Source organism: Eurytemora carolleeae, unplaced genomic scaffold (genome assembly GCF_000591075.1).
Source record: "Eurytemora carolleeae unplaced genomic scaffold, Eaff_2.0 scaffold111, whole genome shotgun sequence".
Lineage (NCBI taxonomy): Eukaryota > Metazoa > Arthropoda > Copepoda > Calanoida > Temoridae > Eurytemora > Eurytemora carolleeae.
Window position 1 is genome coordinate 112,855 of NW_019396201.1, and position 15,657 is coordinate 128,511.

A 15,657-nucleotide genomic window follows, 5' to 3' on the forward strand; every position below is an offset into this window, starting at 1 on the left:
CCCCCCCCCCCCCATTGATTAATTGATTGAAATTTATTGATTGTTGATTGATTGACGTATGTTTAGGCTGTTAAGTATGGGATTCTTCCGAAAGTACAACTGTATGATAGTCACTGCTACATTGATTGATTGATTGATGTTTAGGCTGCTAAGTAATGGGTTCCTCTTGATTCCCGAAAGTACAACTGGATGGTAGTCCCTCCTCCATTGATTGATTGAAATTGATTGATTGATTGATTGATTGATGTTTAGGCTGCTAAGTATGGGGTTCCTCTTGAGTCCCGAAAGTATAACTGGATGGTAGTTCCTCCTCCTCCTGAAAACTCAGCGTCTCTTGTTACGCCTAAAGAGAGATTAGACCAGCTTTCCAACCATTGATAATCTATTCATCTTTAGCTTTTAAATTTTATTCCTTTGACCTTTTATTCTTAAAGGACCTGTAGACGGAATTTCAAGTCACCGTCCATTTATATAGTGGCAATTTTCAAATGGTGCCCTTGAAAGCTTTGTCTGATCAATCATCTTCTCTCTGAGAATTGATTATTGATTTTTGTTTTAGTAACAATGGTGGAAACTGTTTGAATTCAACACTTTTTATCTGAAAAATTACTAAATTCAACAATTTTGATCAGACATAGGTTGAAATGGTAGCGATTGGATCAATCATAGTAGTCCTTTTAATTGCTCCACAGGTCAACACTTTATTCGTTTCTTTTGTCGTTTGAATAATTACATAAAATAATTCGTTTGATATCCCGTGTTCGGAACCCATAGAAGGAATAAATTCAAGGGTCAAAGCCCATGATTCTAAATTTTGAAAGTTGTAACAGATAATATCGAGATCAAGCACTGTAGTTAAGCGCTATTTCAACCATAAGTTTTGTCCACCGGTTTACTTCTTGGTGAGCTAATAATCAAGAACTCCTTAGACCCTGTGACGTCTACCTACCCTGTGTCCAAATTTAATGAATTTAAGCCGCGTCTCAAATCCCCCAAAAACCGGTTTCAATTGAGCGCCAGCTTAAATCTTGAAAAATTGATTACAATTTTAAGTGGAACCAACCAGATTTGAGCCGCAGCTCAATCACATTGAATCACATTTCGCTTGATATAATGTTTATAAAACTTGAAACCTAGAGATGAAACTTATCAGTCGTCTTTTCTCTCCACACAAGTCCGGTGATCGCTTTAAATATAAAATCTAGATTTTAAATTATTTCTCTTAATTCCTTTTGACATTATTGACCTACGATTCATCCATCAGCGAGATGTAAAGTAACTTAACCTTCCCTTGGGACTATTGAGTAAAATAACATCGGTTAAAAACTTTGCGCATTTCTATCTCAAAAGACGTTAAAATTGTGTACAACTATTGTCGGGAAATTCAACAATTTTTCCCAACTATTGGTTAAGTAAAATTCACGTAACTCCCTAGTAAAGTACAGTGACGACCAGATAACTCTGGAATAGGAAGGCGACTTTTAGCTATGGTTTAAATAGTGAAATGAACAGGAGATACAGCAATTGTGTAGTGTAAACAGACCCATTTAACCTGATCAGTGATTTAATAAGTTACTGGTAAAATTATTTGCATGGGAGAAACATATAAAATTATTTGCATGGGAGAAACATATAATGCACTTGGGTAGTGCTATATTGTCGTCTTTCTATTCGACAGTTTCCTGGTTATCACTGTATTTTACATAATTCAAATTCAAATGAAATGAAAAAATGAAATAAAAGTGTCCCTTTACTATTAAATGTCTAGGAACTAACAATGCAAATGCCGAGCACGATGTTTTTAATGCTGTCATTAAATGTCGTCTTTTTTGTTTAGACAAATCTTAAAGTTTTCTGATTTTGCTAGTTCTAAAGTTGTACTTGGTCCAGTAAACGTTTATTTTACCTTATAAATGTAATGGTTTTTATAAGTCCCCCTCCCTCCCTCCCTCTAGTTTTTAAAACGATAAAAAAAATTAATTTTTCTGTTGTACATAGTTAGACATTTATTTTCAATTAATTGTGAATATTCTGGAAAAGAAAAATCGCCAATTTTAATAGTGTTTTTCATGAAGGATTCCTGGTCTTGACTTCATTTAAAATTCTTCATAACGGGTTCTTCAATAGATGCCAATTTTTTATTATTAATATTATTATCATCATCCTAATCATTGTTAACTATGTTAGTTGGAGTATTACTGTAATAAAATAGTTGTTTTAAGCTTAATTTGTACACATTGTGTTTTTTTTAACTGTCTTATTTAACTTTTATGAATTTAATTTAAACTCCGAGCATACTATTTTATTTTAAATTTAGTAACTAAACCACATTTATGGTCGCCTTGTAAGATCAATTTCATTAGTTCTGTGAAATAAAGACGGTGTTATTATATCACTATACTTATTATGTATAACATATATTAATAAATGTTGATCACTTTTTAATGGATTGTAGTTTTGTAGAAGAATTTTACAAGATTTATAATAAGCAAGGAACATAAGATATAGATCGGCCAATAATCATGGTAAGCAGGGGCGTAAATAAGGATTCTGTAGGGGGGGGGGGGGGGGTAAAATTTTTGAATTCGGCGTGCGAATTTCATTCGTTCATTCATTTTACATTCTACAAAGAACTGTAAAAAAAACTGAATTTATTTCAAGTAAGATAAAAAATAATAGTTTTACTCTAAGCGGAAAAAGATGTTACTTTTTTAAATCTTTAGAAAAGCTACTCTGCAAAACTTTGAAAAAATATTAAAACTACTCTGCAAAACTTTGAAAAATGTCGTCAATGTAGTATGTTAAGATCTTAAATAAATTTAATATAGAAATGACATTATTTAGAAGTAAAAAATGTATTTTTCATTGCTCATACCCTTTTCTTCTATTATAAAAAACATCTAATTGTAATGACAATGACCATTACTTTAGAAGTTAGGATCATTTAGAATATTTTGACTTAAAATCTGAAATATCTGAAGTCAGTGGCGTACGAGGGGGGGGGGGGCGCGCCTCCCGCCCCCTCTACACGAGGCCCCCCCTGAGAGGCTGAGGGGGACACCCATGGGGGAGGGTCTTTTAACATTACATCTGCTTGCAGTTCCCTTCCTGCAGGCCAGGTAAAGTGGCGTACCTAAGGGGGGGCAGTAGTCCTCTTGCCCCCCTGGGAGTTCCAGGGGGAGGCCCTGCTCCTCTGGAAAATACAAAATTAAAAGAAAACTACGTTAAAAAGTAACACCTGACAATGACAAAGACTAAGGATTTGTCTAAATTCACTGTTAATACAAGGAGAGAAAAGTTTTAGCCTTCTAAAGAGAATACTTCATTACACAAGATGTACTTAGCCTTACACCCTACAAGATTGTCTGAGCTCTCTAGTAAGAAAATCATTGAAATGTTTGTGCAAGCAAATCCAAGAAAATAGAAGCTTAAAAGAGATGGTGAATATGTAGATTCAGTAAATTCTATCTAAAAATTTCAGAAGAAATTTTGTTTATTAGTGAAAATATAATTTTTAATGATGCTGTGATTATTGATTTAGTTAGCTTAGCTGTGAGTTAAATGATAAATTTATAAAGTTAAAAAGTTAGTTTTTCAAGCATAAGGAAAATTTTTAGACTCTTTAAGGTTAGTAACACCCAAAAATGTAGTCTTTTACTTTTAAATTGTACCATTATAATTGTGTAGATTAAAAATATTATTATTTACATTCCGCGTAATATTAAGGTTGTAAGCTTTCACGCAAAATCTATGAGATTTTTGCCAATTACTTCTTTAAACTTAAAGAGATAAAAAAGTGCTTTGTGAATCTGAAATGATCTAAATAAAGTTAAATGATAAAATGAGGCAAAATCCTTAAGGTCTAGACGTTGCGACACAACTAAGTAGACCCGGTATAGAAAATTGTTCAACTTTTCATAGCAGTTTGTCTGGATTTATCTGAATCTTACATATTTAAGTGAGAGAAAACATAACTAAAAGCGGCCAGAGACCGAATTTAAAGAATTTGAGCCGCGGCTTAAATCCGCCAAAACCCGGTTTAAATTAAGCGCCGGCTTGAATCTTAAAAGATTTGATACAATTTTAAGTGGAACCATCCATATTTAAGCCGCGGCTTAAATTTAAGCTGCGGCTCAAATTCTTTAAATTCGGCCTCAGGCTTCCATTTATATTTAGAACAGTTTCGATCTGATTCACAACGGTACCTTCCAATTAAGATGAGGGGGGCTGTTCCCCCAATATCTCCTTGGTCCTCCCCCTGTTTACGCCTATGACACATAAGATTCAACAAATACAGGTTCAGGCAGGTAAACAGGTAGGCAGCAGGCATAACACTAAAATCAAGCACTCTAGGCAGTTTACAAATATGTAACTAGGTATGAGCTAGGAACCAGGGGGATATCTATCTATCTCTTATCTTCTATAACCACTTCCTTCACTTTTAGTTCAAAATTTAACCATTAGGTGTCTCTTAATCTAAATTCGATACCATTTTAAACAAATTAGATTTACAAAAAAGTATTTCAGATCTTTTTGTAATACATATTTTAATTCTTGAGATATTAAGTAAAGTAATAAAAAATCTAATGTTAATCGAGACGAAGCCAGTTCATTCTTAGTAACACGTAACTTTTACAAATTTGTTTGAAATGTATAATAATCACTGTGGTAGAGGCTACGCTTGGCTTGCGAGAGGTATTAGTCGATTTTACAGTGGTTATATGTCGAAAAGCCAAAACCATCTAACTAACGGTGAAAACAGTGTTTTGTGACATAAGCATTGATTTTAACAGAAGCTCAGAGGCCATATTTGTTATCAAAGTAAACAAATTCTTAATTTAATCAAAAGAGAATAAACTGAAAATTTTGTAAATATATTTTTATAGAACTTAAAGAAATGACAAGCAAAGATCAGGCATACTTCTTTTTATGGGATATGGTATTGGTATTCATTTCACGAAATTGTCTGCTATTGAAAATTTGTATCCATTCTTTTATATTGTAATTTTTCTTTTTGAAATTCTTTACTTTGCCCCCTCCCCCCCCCCCCCCCCCCCCCCCCAGGATCTCCTGGGGGGGGGGGGCAAAGTTTGAACTGTAAATTTAAAGTATAAGATACTTTAAATGTACACATACAGTCCAACTCCAATAACCTTGTAATTGCTTACTTACTTAAGTACTACTTTTTTCTCCTTCAAACAAAACTCTGTGAACTTGAAAGGGAAAACTAGGTTACAGCATTGCAATGATATGTATTTGTTTTGTGGTGGGGGGGATTCCCCTCAAACTTATAAACAGCAAACTATTTTTGTCCTATTCTTCAGTCTTTATCTTTTTTGTGCAACTCTCCTCTGAGGTAATTTTTCAATATTTTTCGAAAAATTTTTAGTTTTTTGAAACTCCAATTGCCCCCAAAAAATCCGCGAACCTTTTTTTTTCTCACAAAATCAAAAGTTCAGAAAAGCAAAAATGTGTATATAAATTATTTCCATCGAAATCTAAAATTTTATAAAGATTTAATCACAGAAGAAAATTTGCAATTTTCAGTCCTGTTCTAATTTTTAAAAAAAGTTTTTCAATACTTCTTCAGGTTTAAACTGAACAGCGTATATTTTTAACTTTTGAATATACTAAGAAGAAAGGAACTAGAGAATTCAAATAACTTTTCCTTATGACATTCGTCCTGAACCGAAACTTGCGAATTTTCATATTACAATTTTGCCAATTTTCTGTGATTCTGTGAATCAATCTTTATAAAATTTTAGATTTCGATAGAAATAATTTATAAACATAGTTTTGTTTTTCTAAACTTTTGATTTTGAGGGGGAAAAAGATTTGCGGATATTATTTTGGACCATTAGAATACAAAAAAAATAAAATTTCAAAAAATATTGAAAAAAAAACCGTACAGAAGAATTGCACAATAAAGGTCCACTTTTGCTCCAGGCGCCGCTTATCTTAAACTCAAGAGTGAAGAACATAAAAAAATTGTTTGCTGTTCATTCAGCACTAAGAAGATTGTATTTGTGGACCAGAGTCACCATGACAGAAGTCCGAATGAAAAATCTATTGAGAATGCACATTCATTCTAATGTTTGGCTTGGCTTGAGTTTAGAGGTGGTAAAAGACCATTTTTTGGGATTTAATTTACTTTATTCATTTAATTTACTTTAATTTACTGTTTTGTTATTACAAACTAGCTGAAGTGCCAGGCTTTGTCCGTGGAATTTTAAAAATCTAATTAAAACAAAAAATTTTTAATTTAATTTCTATAGCTTATGTCATCCCCGAGGGTTTCCATGAGTTTCCTTACTAAAATTCAGCCCATTTGATTCAGCCGTTTGGCCAGCCAAAGCAAACATATAAATGAACGAAGAGCTTTATGACATAGATTATAATTTGTGTATTGTAAAGATTGACATAGCTTCAAATTTCCGACATGATATGCTTTAGACAAGGAGGGAGGAGGGGGGGGGGGGGGTTAAACAATACACACTACACAGATTTAAAGGCTAGGGCAGGGCAGGCCTAGTCAAGTGGGTTCAGAATTTATCCGATAGATGTCTATATATGTCTTTATATATTAATTTTTCTACATTATGGTATTGAAAAAAACGGATTCGGTACTTTTTTAATGACAAGTTTTTTTCTTTTCAAGTTTGTTCCACCTAATTTGAAGCAGAGTAAATTCAAAATTTCAATATTTTGTGCAATCGTTAGTTAGCCATTCTCGTCAACATTCGGGACATGTCTTTGTTACAGTGATTTACATCACATTACTATAAAATTATTAGTGTTAGGAATTTTCTAATATCATCTGAAACTATTATTTAATTCATAAGAAATATCTGGCAAAAGTGTGAAAATACTGTTAGACTTATCATAAAACAGAGTGAATAAAAACTAAGATTATACCAATATCAAATTCACATAAGATTGCTTGAAATGTCGTCTATATATTTTACAGTTTGATGGATCTTATATATAAACATCAATACAAGAATTAATTTAGATAATTACTATTTTGATATTTTGCATACTAAGACTTTAAATTTATTCAACTAGACTAGCTTTTTATTTAATGATTTTGTGCTTATAAAGGGTAGATATAATGTATAACATATATCATGTCTGCATAGAATATAGATACTTTATATTATTCAAATGATATTTTCATGTTTGAATTAGATTTCAAGATACAGCAATATATTCTTGAATTTTTAAACTTGAGCAAAAATTTAGCATACATTGTGCAGCTGTAGCATGCTTTAAAATTAAAAGTAATTAAGACTCACTACAATAAAAAACAGGCAATCATATCTCTACATCCTGCATGAAGTAAAACTAGCTTTAAACATTCGGAATTCTATTTATAATTCTGAAGCAAATGTAGATAGAAGAAACTTAAATAGAAAAAAGAGCGTCTTTTTTGTTCTTCACCATTTAAAAAATGAACTAAGAAGTATGTTTTAAAAGAACTAGAAACCTTTTCAATAAAACGAGTGATTAAATATTTTTAACATAAAAGAAATGATGCATCACCTTTCGGATACATTATGAAGCGCAAAAAATTTGAATTGTACTTATAGATAATTAAAATTTCTTATCTTTCTGCAGTCTGTTATGTGTGTGTGGACTGAATGAACTGCAGCCGTAATTTCAAGCTACCCTCCATGTAGCAATGGAACATCTTAGTCTACATTACAAAATAATACTTCAAATCAAGCTTCTAATGGCAGTTCCCCTATAATTTTCACTGGTAGAAATTTTATATATATATATATATATATATATTTATATATACAAAGCACGAGATAATACAAATAAAAAAAATCACAATTTACTATGTAGTTTGGACCCGCCTAACCAGAGTAGGTTGTTTTGATTGGTTGGGCCACTATAAACGAATGAGAATTGCAGATAAAAACAATGCACAATATTTCTAAGTTATATTTTACTGTGAACTAATGAACAAGACAGAAGGTGAAGGTAAAATCAATTTTGACCACGGAGCTGAACTACTTTTGATTTTTTGCACAATTGTTAGAAAAATAAATTTTTCCTGTTAAATTCAAAACATTTTTATATATCTTAACAGCTCTTAAATAAAAGGAGTTATAATTTATGCGTGTAAATTGAGCATGATAATACGAACTATTGATATACTTATAAGTGATAAAGATCCACTTTAAAAAAGAACTGGTTAAAGTATCTCTGCATCCTTAGCTATAAAAATCTTTCTCCCAAAAATGTTAAAATCTAAATTCCCTTCTACCACAATTATAGATAGAAGAAACTAGATTAGGAAAATATTATCTTATCCGCCTTTCACCAAATTAAAACTAAATTGAATATATTACAAAATAACCAGAAACCTTTTTGATAAAATAAGTGATAAAATATGATTGACATAAAAAAATGATGCACCACCTATCGGATACATTATAAACCTCAAAAGCATAGAATTATACTTATCGAATACTCTTTCTTATCTTTCCTGCACAGTCTGTTATAATATTATAGTCTTATCTATAAACTAATATATTTACATTCTGACGTATTAAAGGACTGCAGGTGTAATTTCAAGTGCCCCACCATATTTAGAATGGCATGTAAGATTCACAACAAAGCACTAAATCTTTGTCCGATTATGAAGGAAATATCATATTTTTACTAGCTTAAAAATTGCTTTTGATTGTGTTTTTCTTTCTAAAAAAATGGTTATTGGATTTTAGCATCAAAGTAAAAGAAAGAAATTGTCAGATAAATAACCGACGATATCTCCCTCATTGTTAATCATGGGTGAATGTTGTAAATTGTACATCCAACTTATCACATGGAGGATCCCTTAAACATACTTCTCAGTCCCTTTAGACAACAACAAAAATCTTAATGAGGAAGTGTTCATAATGTAAAATTAAGAACAAAGTTGGTCCGGTCTTACTAGTTGGTGAATAAACATACACAAAAATGAGACTTCAATGATGACCAATAACTCTTCAAATATAACAATACTGGGCGCTTCGTGCCCATCTTCCATTTAAATTGTTAGTCACTTTTTGCGAGGGGGGGGAATTCAATTTCCCCCCTTCCCCCCTCCCTGCAAAATACCATAAGCTGCCCCTGGAATAATCCTTGATGGTATTTTCCACTGGGTTCTTTCTTTGATAGTGTCTGTAGGTTCCTGCATGACTGTAGCTTACACTTGTTCTGTTTTAGTTTAAAATCTCACCGCTAGAGTTCTCTGTACTCAGATCATAAATGTTAACTTTTCTTTACAAATCTGATTAATATTCTCCCATTAGGTGACTCTTAAACATTTCGTTGAACTGTATATTTTTAAATGAAAAATACAAAATTTTCCGTTTAATCTAATAAAATTCTGGTTTGGGGATAATTTATCTCTCGATAAACCTATTATTTATCTCTGTTCAAATTACTGATAAAGTGGAGTTTTTAAAGTGGAAAATCGAAACTTGGATGATTTCGAAAGTTTTTTGCACGGTTGTCTAACAAACGGCCGAACAGTTGATATGGATCTCATCAACTCCAAAAGAATAATGAAATTTTAAAACATTTGTATTCGATTTCTGTTACTAAAATGACTATTTAAGATACGAAAATGATTACATTTAAATGCTGATATGCCAATAAAATATATAATAAAGCTAGGAAAAAAGTTGATTATAAATCTGGAATTCTTTGTTTATTATATGTAAACATTAAACATAAGCTAAAAAAAGATATTTTTGTCACAATAGTTAATAGGTTTCACAATTTATTTGGTAGATGTCTCTTCAACTCTTTTTACATATACAATATACATATATATTTATATACGTATATATTTTACTTTCACTAGTTTTATTTTAAAAGGTTTTGGGTTTTTTTTAATGTCTGCTTTAATCATTCTTGCAGTGACGTAAGAAAAAAACATACTATAGGACAGAGTTAATACAAAAGGTTTAAGTATCGTTAGTTTAGTTTAATAAGTCCGGATCTCACTTAACACGTGGCTATCACAGTAATTAACGGCAGTGAATAATTAACTTATCTCGAATTATTACTTACACTTCATTAAACAATTTGGTCGTCAATGGATTTTCTGTGTAAGTGCTAATGTTGATTTGTAAGATTAGTGTACATACTGTTGTTGACCATAAACCTATCTTCTAACCTCCACCTTCACGTAATGTTTTCTCAACAGCCCAAACCAAACAATTTCTCCGACTCTACCTCTCTATCAAAGGAAAATCGAAACAGTGAAACATTTTACTAAGTGAAAGATCAAATCTATAACTAACTTTGCAATCCATAGTAAGTTCCACTTAAAAAGACCAGGTTTATATTTTTAGAAGTGTTTACAAATGTTTGAAATATCCCATTAACCCCTCCAATCCAATCCTTAATCACTACTTTTCACAAAGACACGGAAAACTATAAGTAAGATATATTATTAAAAATTCAATTATATTCATACATTGCCATTTATATTTACTATACCTGCATTTTATTGCAGGTTTGAAATATATTTATTTACTGATTATTGGAGATTACTGTGTCCGAGTTGAGGAGCCCGATCCACCAACCAACTTAACAAATTATTGTCGATTCCCACCTACGATACCACAATAAGTATCAGGGAAAAGTATGAAGAACTGTTTGATTTTTAATAATATTACATTACTAGCTTGGGAAATTAGTGTTGTTCAGGTTATTTGTAGTTACTCCCGCCGTTTACCCGCACTTGGTCGATTTACCGGGAAACTAGATTTTCAAAATAATAGTCGACCCACTCAACTTAGAATCTCAAAACTAAGCGAAGTACATTCGTGTGGCTGTCCTGAGTTTCTCAATCAAAATTTAGGGCAAATTCGGTCCAGGGCCAGGGGTTTCTGAGTTATGATCGGAAAAACTAACAAACAGACAAGCAAAGATTATAACTTTATATTTATAGATGTAAATCTTGAATATTTAGCAGACCGTCGCAATTGTAATATATTTCGAGAAATAATAAATATATTGTATTTCCCCCCCTGGGTAACGAAGGATAGAATGTATAGCCCTCTGGACAAGAAAAGTCATTACAGCTAAAATTGCTGTACGTTAGACGATGTAATTCCACTAAACGTACTGAACCGAAACATAAACATAAACATAATACGTCATATTTCAAATATACAAAACAATTTCAATATTTATGACATAATTAATAACATATAAAGCATTTTTTGATAATCATTAATGCAATAATAATAATCATATATGTAATGATAAAAATTAGTACCAATATGGAGGTCAAAGGACGGACTCTATCGAAACTAGGTTAGAAGTATTCCAATATATATTTCTTTATAACCAGCAACTTTTTATATACTTAAAAACTGATCACACGAGTATAAGGATAATCCCGCGTTCTTCTTCTGTTGTGGAACTCTGTTTTGGAGGCCGCAAAACATCGTCTTCCACACTACCCCCCCCCAGCGTAGAGGCCGGAGGTCAAGCGTAGAGAATCCGGAAGGGTTTCACCAAATTATAACTGGAGACAGGTTAAAAATGACTGATTTCCTTCTTCTTGGCGGAGACATGGAGGAAGCGGAATCAATAGGTTTTCGAGGTCGTCCACGAGGTCGAGGAGCTGGAGGAGCTTGTCTAACTGCACAAGGGGGACGACCACGTCGAGGAGGCAATTCTGGAGTATCTTCTTCAGCTGTGACTGCAGGTTTAAGTCTTTGAATCGAAACTGTCTCTGCTCTATTACCCACCTGGAGACGGAAGGTTCTCCGGGAACGAGATAATACTTTGTAGGGTCCAGCGTAGAGAGGAGCTAACGGAGGAACGTGACCATCCTTTCTAACAAAAACCATCGNTATTGTTATTATTATTTTAGGTTTCCATCCGTCTGGATCTCATTTCCCTGTAGCGCCCCCTCTACCTCCTCATGTTAAGAGACTTCTAGATCATTTGAAGAAAGTAAATAGTTAAAATAAATGAATATATTTTCTCATCTTTATTTTCTTTAAACAATCAAGATAGTTTTATTGCTAATAATCGATGTCTAATTTTATTTAACGAAATTAAGTATCTAAGTATTTAATTTTGGCACTCAATTTAGGGTTTGAATGAATGCTTTGAATGATAGAGGAGTAGGTATTTCAAACATAAATATATTTAAGTTTAAAATATTTGCAAAAACTTTTACTTTTTATTTTACAACATATGCTTTGCGCAGTAATAATGTACTTTGGTCATTATATGGATAAGAAGAATGTGAGTTGGGGGGAGGGGGAGGGGGTTATTATATGGTTAAGAAGAATGTGAAATGGACGGGGGGGGGGGGTTAGGTTAGATGGTGTTAGTTTGTGAAAAGTGTTGAACGAGAATGATTCAGATAAATATTATTGCTTTAACATATTTCCTTAGTTTTTTCAATTCTCAAGGTGAGTAAAAAAAAAACATTTTTCCTTGGCATCCACTGCATAACTAGATTAAGAAGTTGAATTCTTGAGACATGGCTTGAACAACCAGTTTTTATTTGACATGATTCAAATCTTTGACAATCACAAATGTATTATATGGTTACTTATTAGAAATTCAAAACATATCTTTGTTCGTTTCAATAGCTCTACAAAAAGAGAAGTTATTCATTTTAAACACAATTTTAGTCTTTAGTGCATCTCTTTTAATTTAGACAACACGAGCTCATACATTACAATCATTTAATTGCCATATCTTTATATTTATATTAAGGACCTTTTGTCTAAATTAAAAAAACAGGTTTAAAAGGAACTGTGTATGCGTAACTTTCAGTGACCCTTTTTGTAGAGTTGTGTGTTCACAACAATACCCTTTAAAGGGACTGTACGTGAAATTTCAAGTGACCATCCATGCATAGATGACAATGCTCGATTCACAATGATACCCTTGAAACCTTTATCTGATCAGTGCTCAGTGTTCAGTGGAGGATAATGTCGTTTTTCTTGTTTTAAAATTGTTTGATTCTGATAATTCCTATATGTTTTCCTGCAGTAAAATGCGCAAGTCACGAAATTGTAGAGAAACCACAATAGAAAATAATTCGTTAAAAATCAAAAGCAGCAAAACTTTGCAACTTTTATTTATTTTATACTAATTTAATTTTAAAGGGTATCATTTTAAATATTTTAATGCTAAATAAATAGGTTTGGAACTCACTGAGCCTAATTTTCAAGATGATCAAAAGCAATTATTAGCAGAGGTAACAATTCTTCTATCTATATATAAATTTGAGTGTCCACAAAAAATTTCAGCCCGATCGGTCCAGCCGTTTTGCCGGCTATAGGATCAATGATACTTCAATTGAAGGGTTTGGAGATACATCGGACTGGTCTGTACCTGAAAATTTGGCTTCGGTTTCGGCCAAATCCAAAACTCAGGATGCTACCAAATTTAAAATTCAGGATTCAACCAAATCCAAAACTACCAAATCTGAAGCTCAAGATCCAATCAAATTTAAAATTCGAGATTCGTCCGAATCCGAAAATCGGGATTTATCCAAACATAAAACTCGAGGGTCGTCCACACCTGATACTAGGGATTCTACTAAGCACAAATCTCAAGATTCCACCAAATTTGAAGTTCAAGATTCACCGGTATCCAAAACTCGGGGTTTACCAAAACCTGAGACTGGACATTTACCAGTGTCAAAAACTGGTGAATTAGCTGTGTCAGAAACAGGTGAAATATCAGGGTCAGAAACTCAAGATTCACCAGTGTCAGAAACTGAAGATGTACCGGTGTCCGAAACTGGTGAATTAGCAGTGTCAGAAACTCGAGATTTATATGAATATCCTCACCAGCTTCTATTAAAGGTAAACATTCAATAGCAATTATATAAAAATAGACATGTTATTTTAAATTCAAGTAAACCTTCATGTCTGATTTGCAATGGTAACCTTTTAACCAGTGCCTAGATCCATTTTATTAACATGAATATTTCTTTAAGGTTTGCATGTTTAACAAAAACAAAGGAATCGAGTCATTGCCACAAACTTTGTTTTTCTAAACCCAATATCTGAGAAATGCACTGCCCTAAACCTTGAATATTTCAAACTATGAATGCTGTTAGATCAATTAATTTAATTTTGAATTATCAAAGTGTTACATCATCAGGTTGCAAAGAAAAAGAAGTTTGAACATTTGAGTTTCCGGCTAAGACTAAATTCCTTTCTGTTTCATATTTTTTTGTTTTCAAAGCAAAATAGACGTCTTTTCTGTGACATGGTTGAAATTTTAGGCAATCAATTTTAGTATTATCATTTGTGATCTAGATTGGAGGAGACCATGTTGGTGATGATGGTCTTAACAATACTCTTTCAAGACTGAAAACGCCACCACGGAAACAGCAAAACAGGGATAAATCTTATTTTAACAACTTCTATTTGAATTCTGTTTTTAACATTTGAAGTCATTTCTTTCGATATATTATGTAATGACTAATATTGGAAATTTAGTGATGGGAAATGTCAGGATGCCTCTGATTGTAACAGTTATCAGGCAAGATAAAAGTTACTAGATAAATTTTCCGAATTCCACAATTTATCAGGAAGGAGATTCGAATCCTTTTGATTCCCTAACCCTCCCTCCCATAAGCCACCTCTGCTGACAGCAACAATGCAATTTTTTAATTCATACTATGTTATCAATTGATTTATAAAATGAATCTTTTTTAATTTTAAATGTTGAAACTTATCCTTTATTTAGATCAAATTTCCCTAGATCTGTTCCATAAAAACAAAAAATTTATACCTCTAGATTTGTTACCTGCCAACAAATGAATGTAAGAATCAACTGACCCTGTCTTTAACCCAGCGTAGCAGCTGTTCTAGATCAGCTGATTGCATGAAGAACGAAGTCTGCTACTCTCCTTCTAAGGTTAAATAGCTCTTCTTAGATATCATGTTGCGGCTAGCGAAATTGCGCATTTTGTATGTTGCCACTTGGGAAATTACACTTAGAAATTGGCTCTTTGGGAAAGTACCTAACATCAATAGTCTTGTCATTTAAGCCTCGCTGATCATTGCTTTGAGTTCTCTCCCTATAAATGGCTAGCTAAATTATACTTCATGTCAGGTTTAGAACATAAGCATTGATCAGCATTTGCATCCCCTGTAATTAAATCTACATATTATTGCAGACCTGTGTTTGTGATGTAAATAGTATTGAAATATCTGGTGAATGTGTTCATCTTTCAACATTGCTCTGTGATTCTAGAAACACAAAAAAGGTGATACTAAATATTTATAACCAGATGGTGCCAATGTAAAAGGGAATAGAAATAAAGGGAAAGGAAATGGCATTGGTCTGGCATGAGAAAGCTAGTCCTACTGCTTTACAGTCAGGTTCCTTATTGTACATTTTACTGGAAACTCTAATTCATTTGATCAAAGTTAACTTCCGATTATTTTAGAGATTATAATTGAACTATATTCCGGCCTTAATCGTTTCCTTTTTGGAGTAAACATCGTGAGTGAAAACAATGAAAACATATTGCCCAGCTATTTCTGGCCTTTATGTGCTTTCAAAATGACTGAAGATAATTAGACAATTTAGATTTTATTTCATAAATCTAAACCTGATACTGTCAATACTACATTTTGGTATTGATCATGGAACAAA

General features: G+C 32.5%; 1 protein-coding gene and 1 long non-coding RNA gene across 14 annotated transcripts in view; both read left to right on the forward strand.

The window, feature by feature from the left end:
• The window catches only part of LOC111697976 (uncharacterized), a 20,466-nt gene extending 18,239 nt beyond the window's left edge, over positions 1 to 2,227 (forward strand). For 2 of the 9 annotated variants that reach the window (XM_023468170.1, XM_023468171.1), the window contains exon 5: positions 253 to 1,412. In XM_023468170.1, coding sequence (XP_023323938.1) covers positions 253 to 378 — 126 coding nt within the window. In that variant the 3' untranslated portion in view covers positions 379 to 1,412. Of the gene's footprint in view, positions 1 to 252; positions 1,413 to 2,075 lie in introns of those variants that run through there. The other 7 variants (XR_002764427.1, XR_002764428.1, XR_002764424.1 and 4 more) reach the window with 7 other exon arrangements.
• A 5,413-nt stretch (positions 2,228 to 7,640) lies between these two features.
• LOC111697952 (uncharacterized) lies at positions 7,641 to 13,237 on the forward strand. Of its 5 annotated transcripts, none has more exons than XR_002764417.1 (4): positions 7,641 to 7,759; positions 11,891 to 11,973; positions 12,116 to 12,150; positions 13,182 to 13,237. It is a non-coding gene; the product is annotated as an uncharacterized LOC111697952 (long non-coding RNA). The 5 variants fall into 5 exon arrangements; XR_002764418.1 differs by lacking the exon at positions 7,641 to 7,759 and adding an exon at positions 7,919 to 7,989; XR_002764414.1 differs by lacking the exon at positions 7,641 to 7,759 and adding an exon at positions 9,781 to 11,325.
• The last annotated feature ends 2,420 nt before the right edge of the window (positions 13,238 to 15,657 follow it).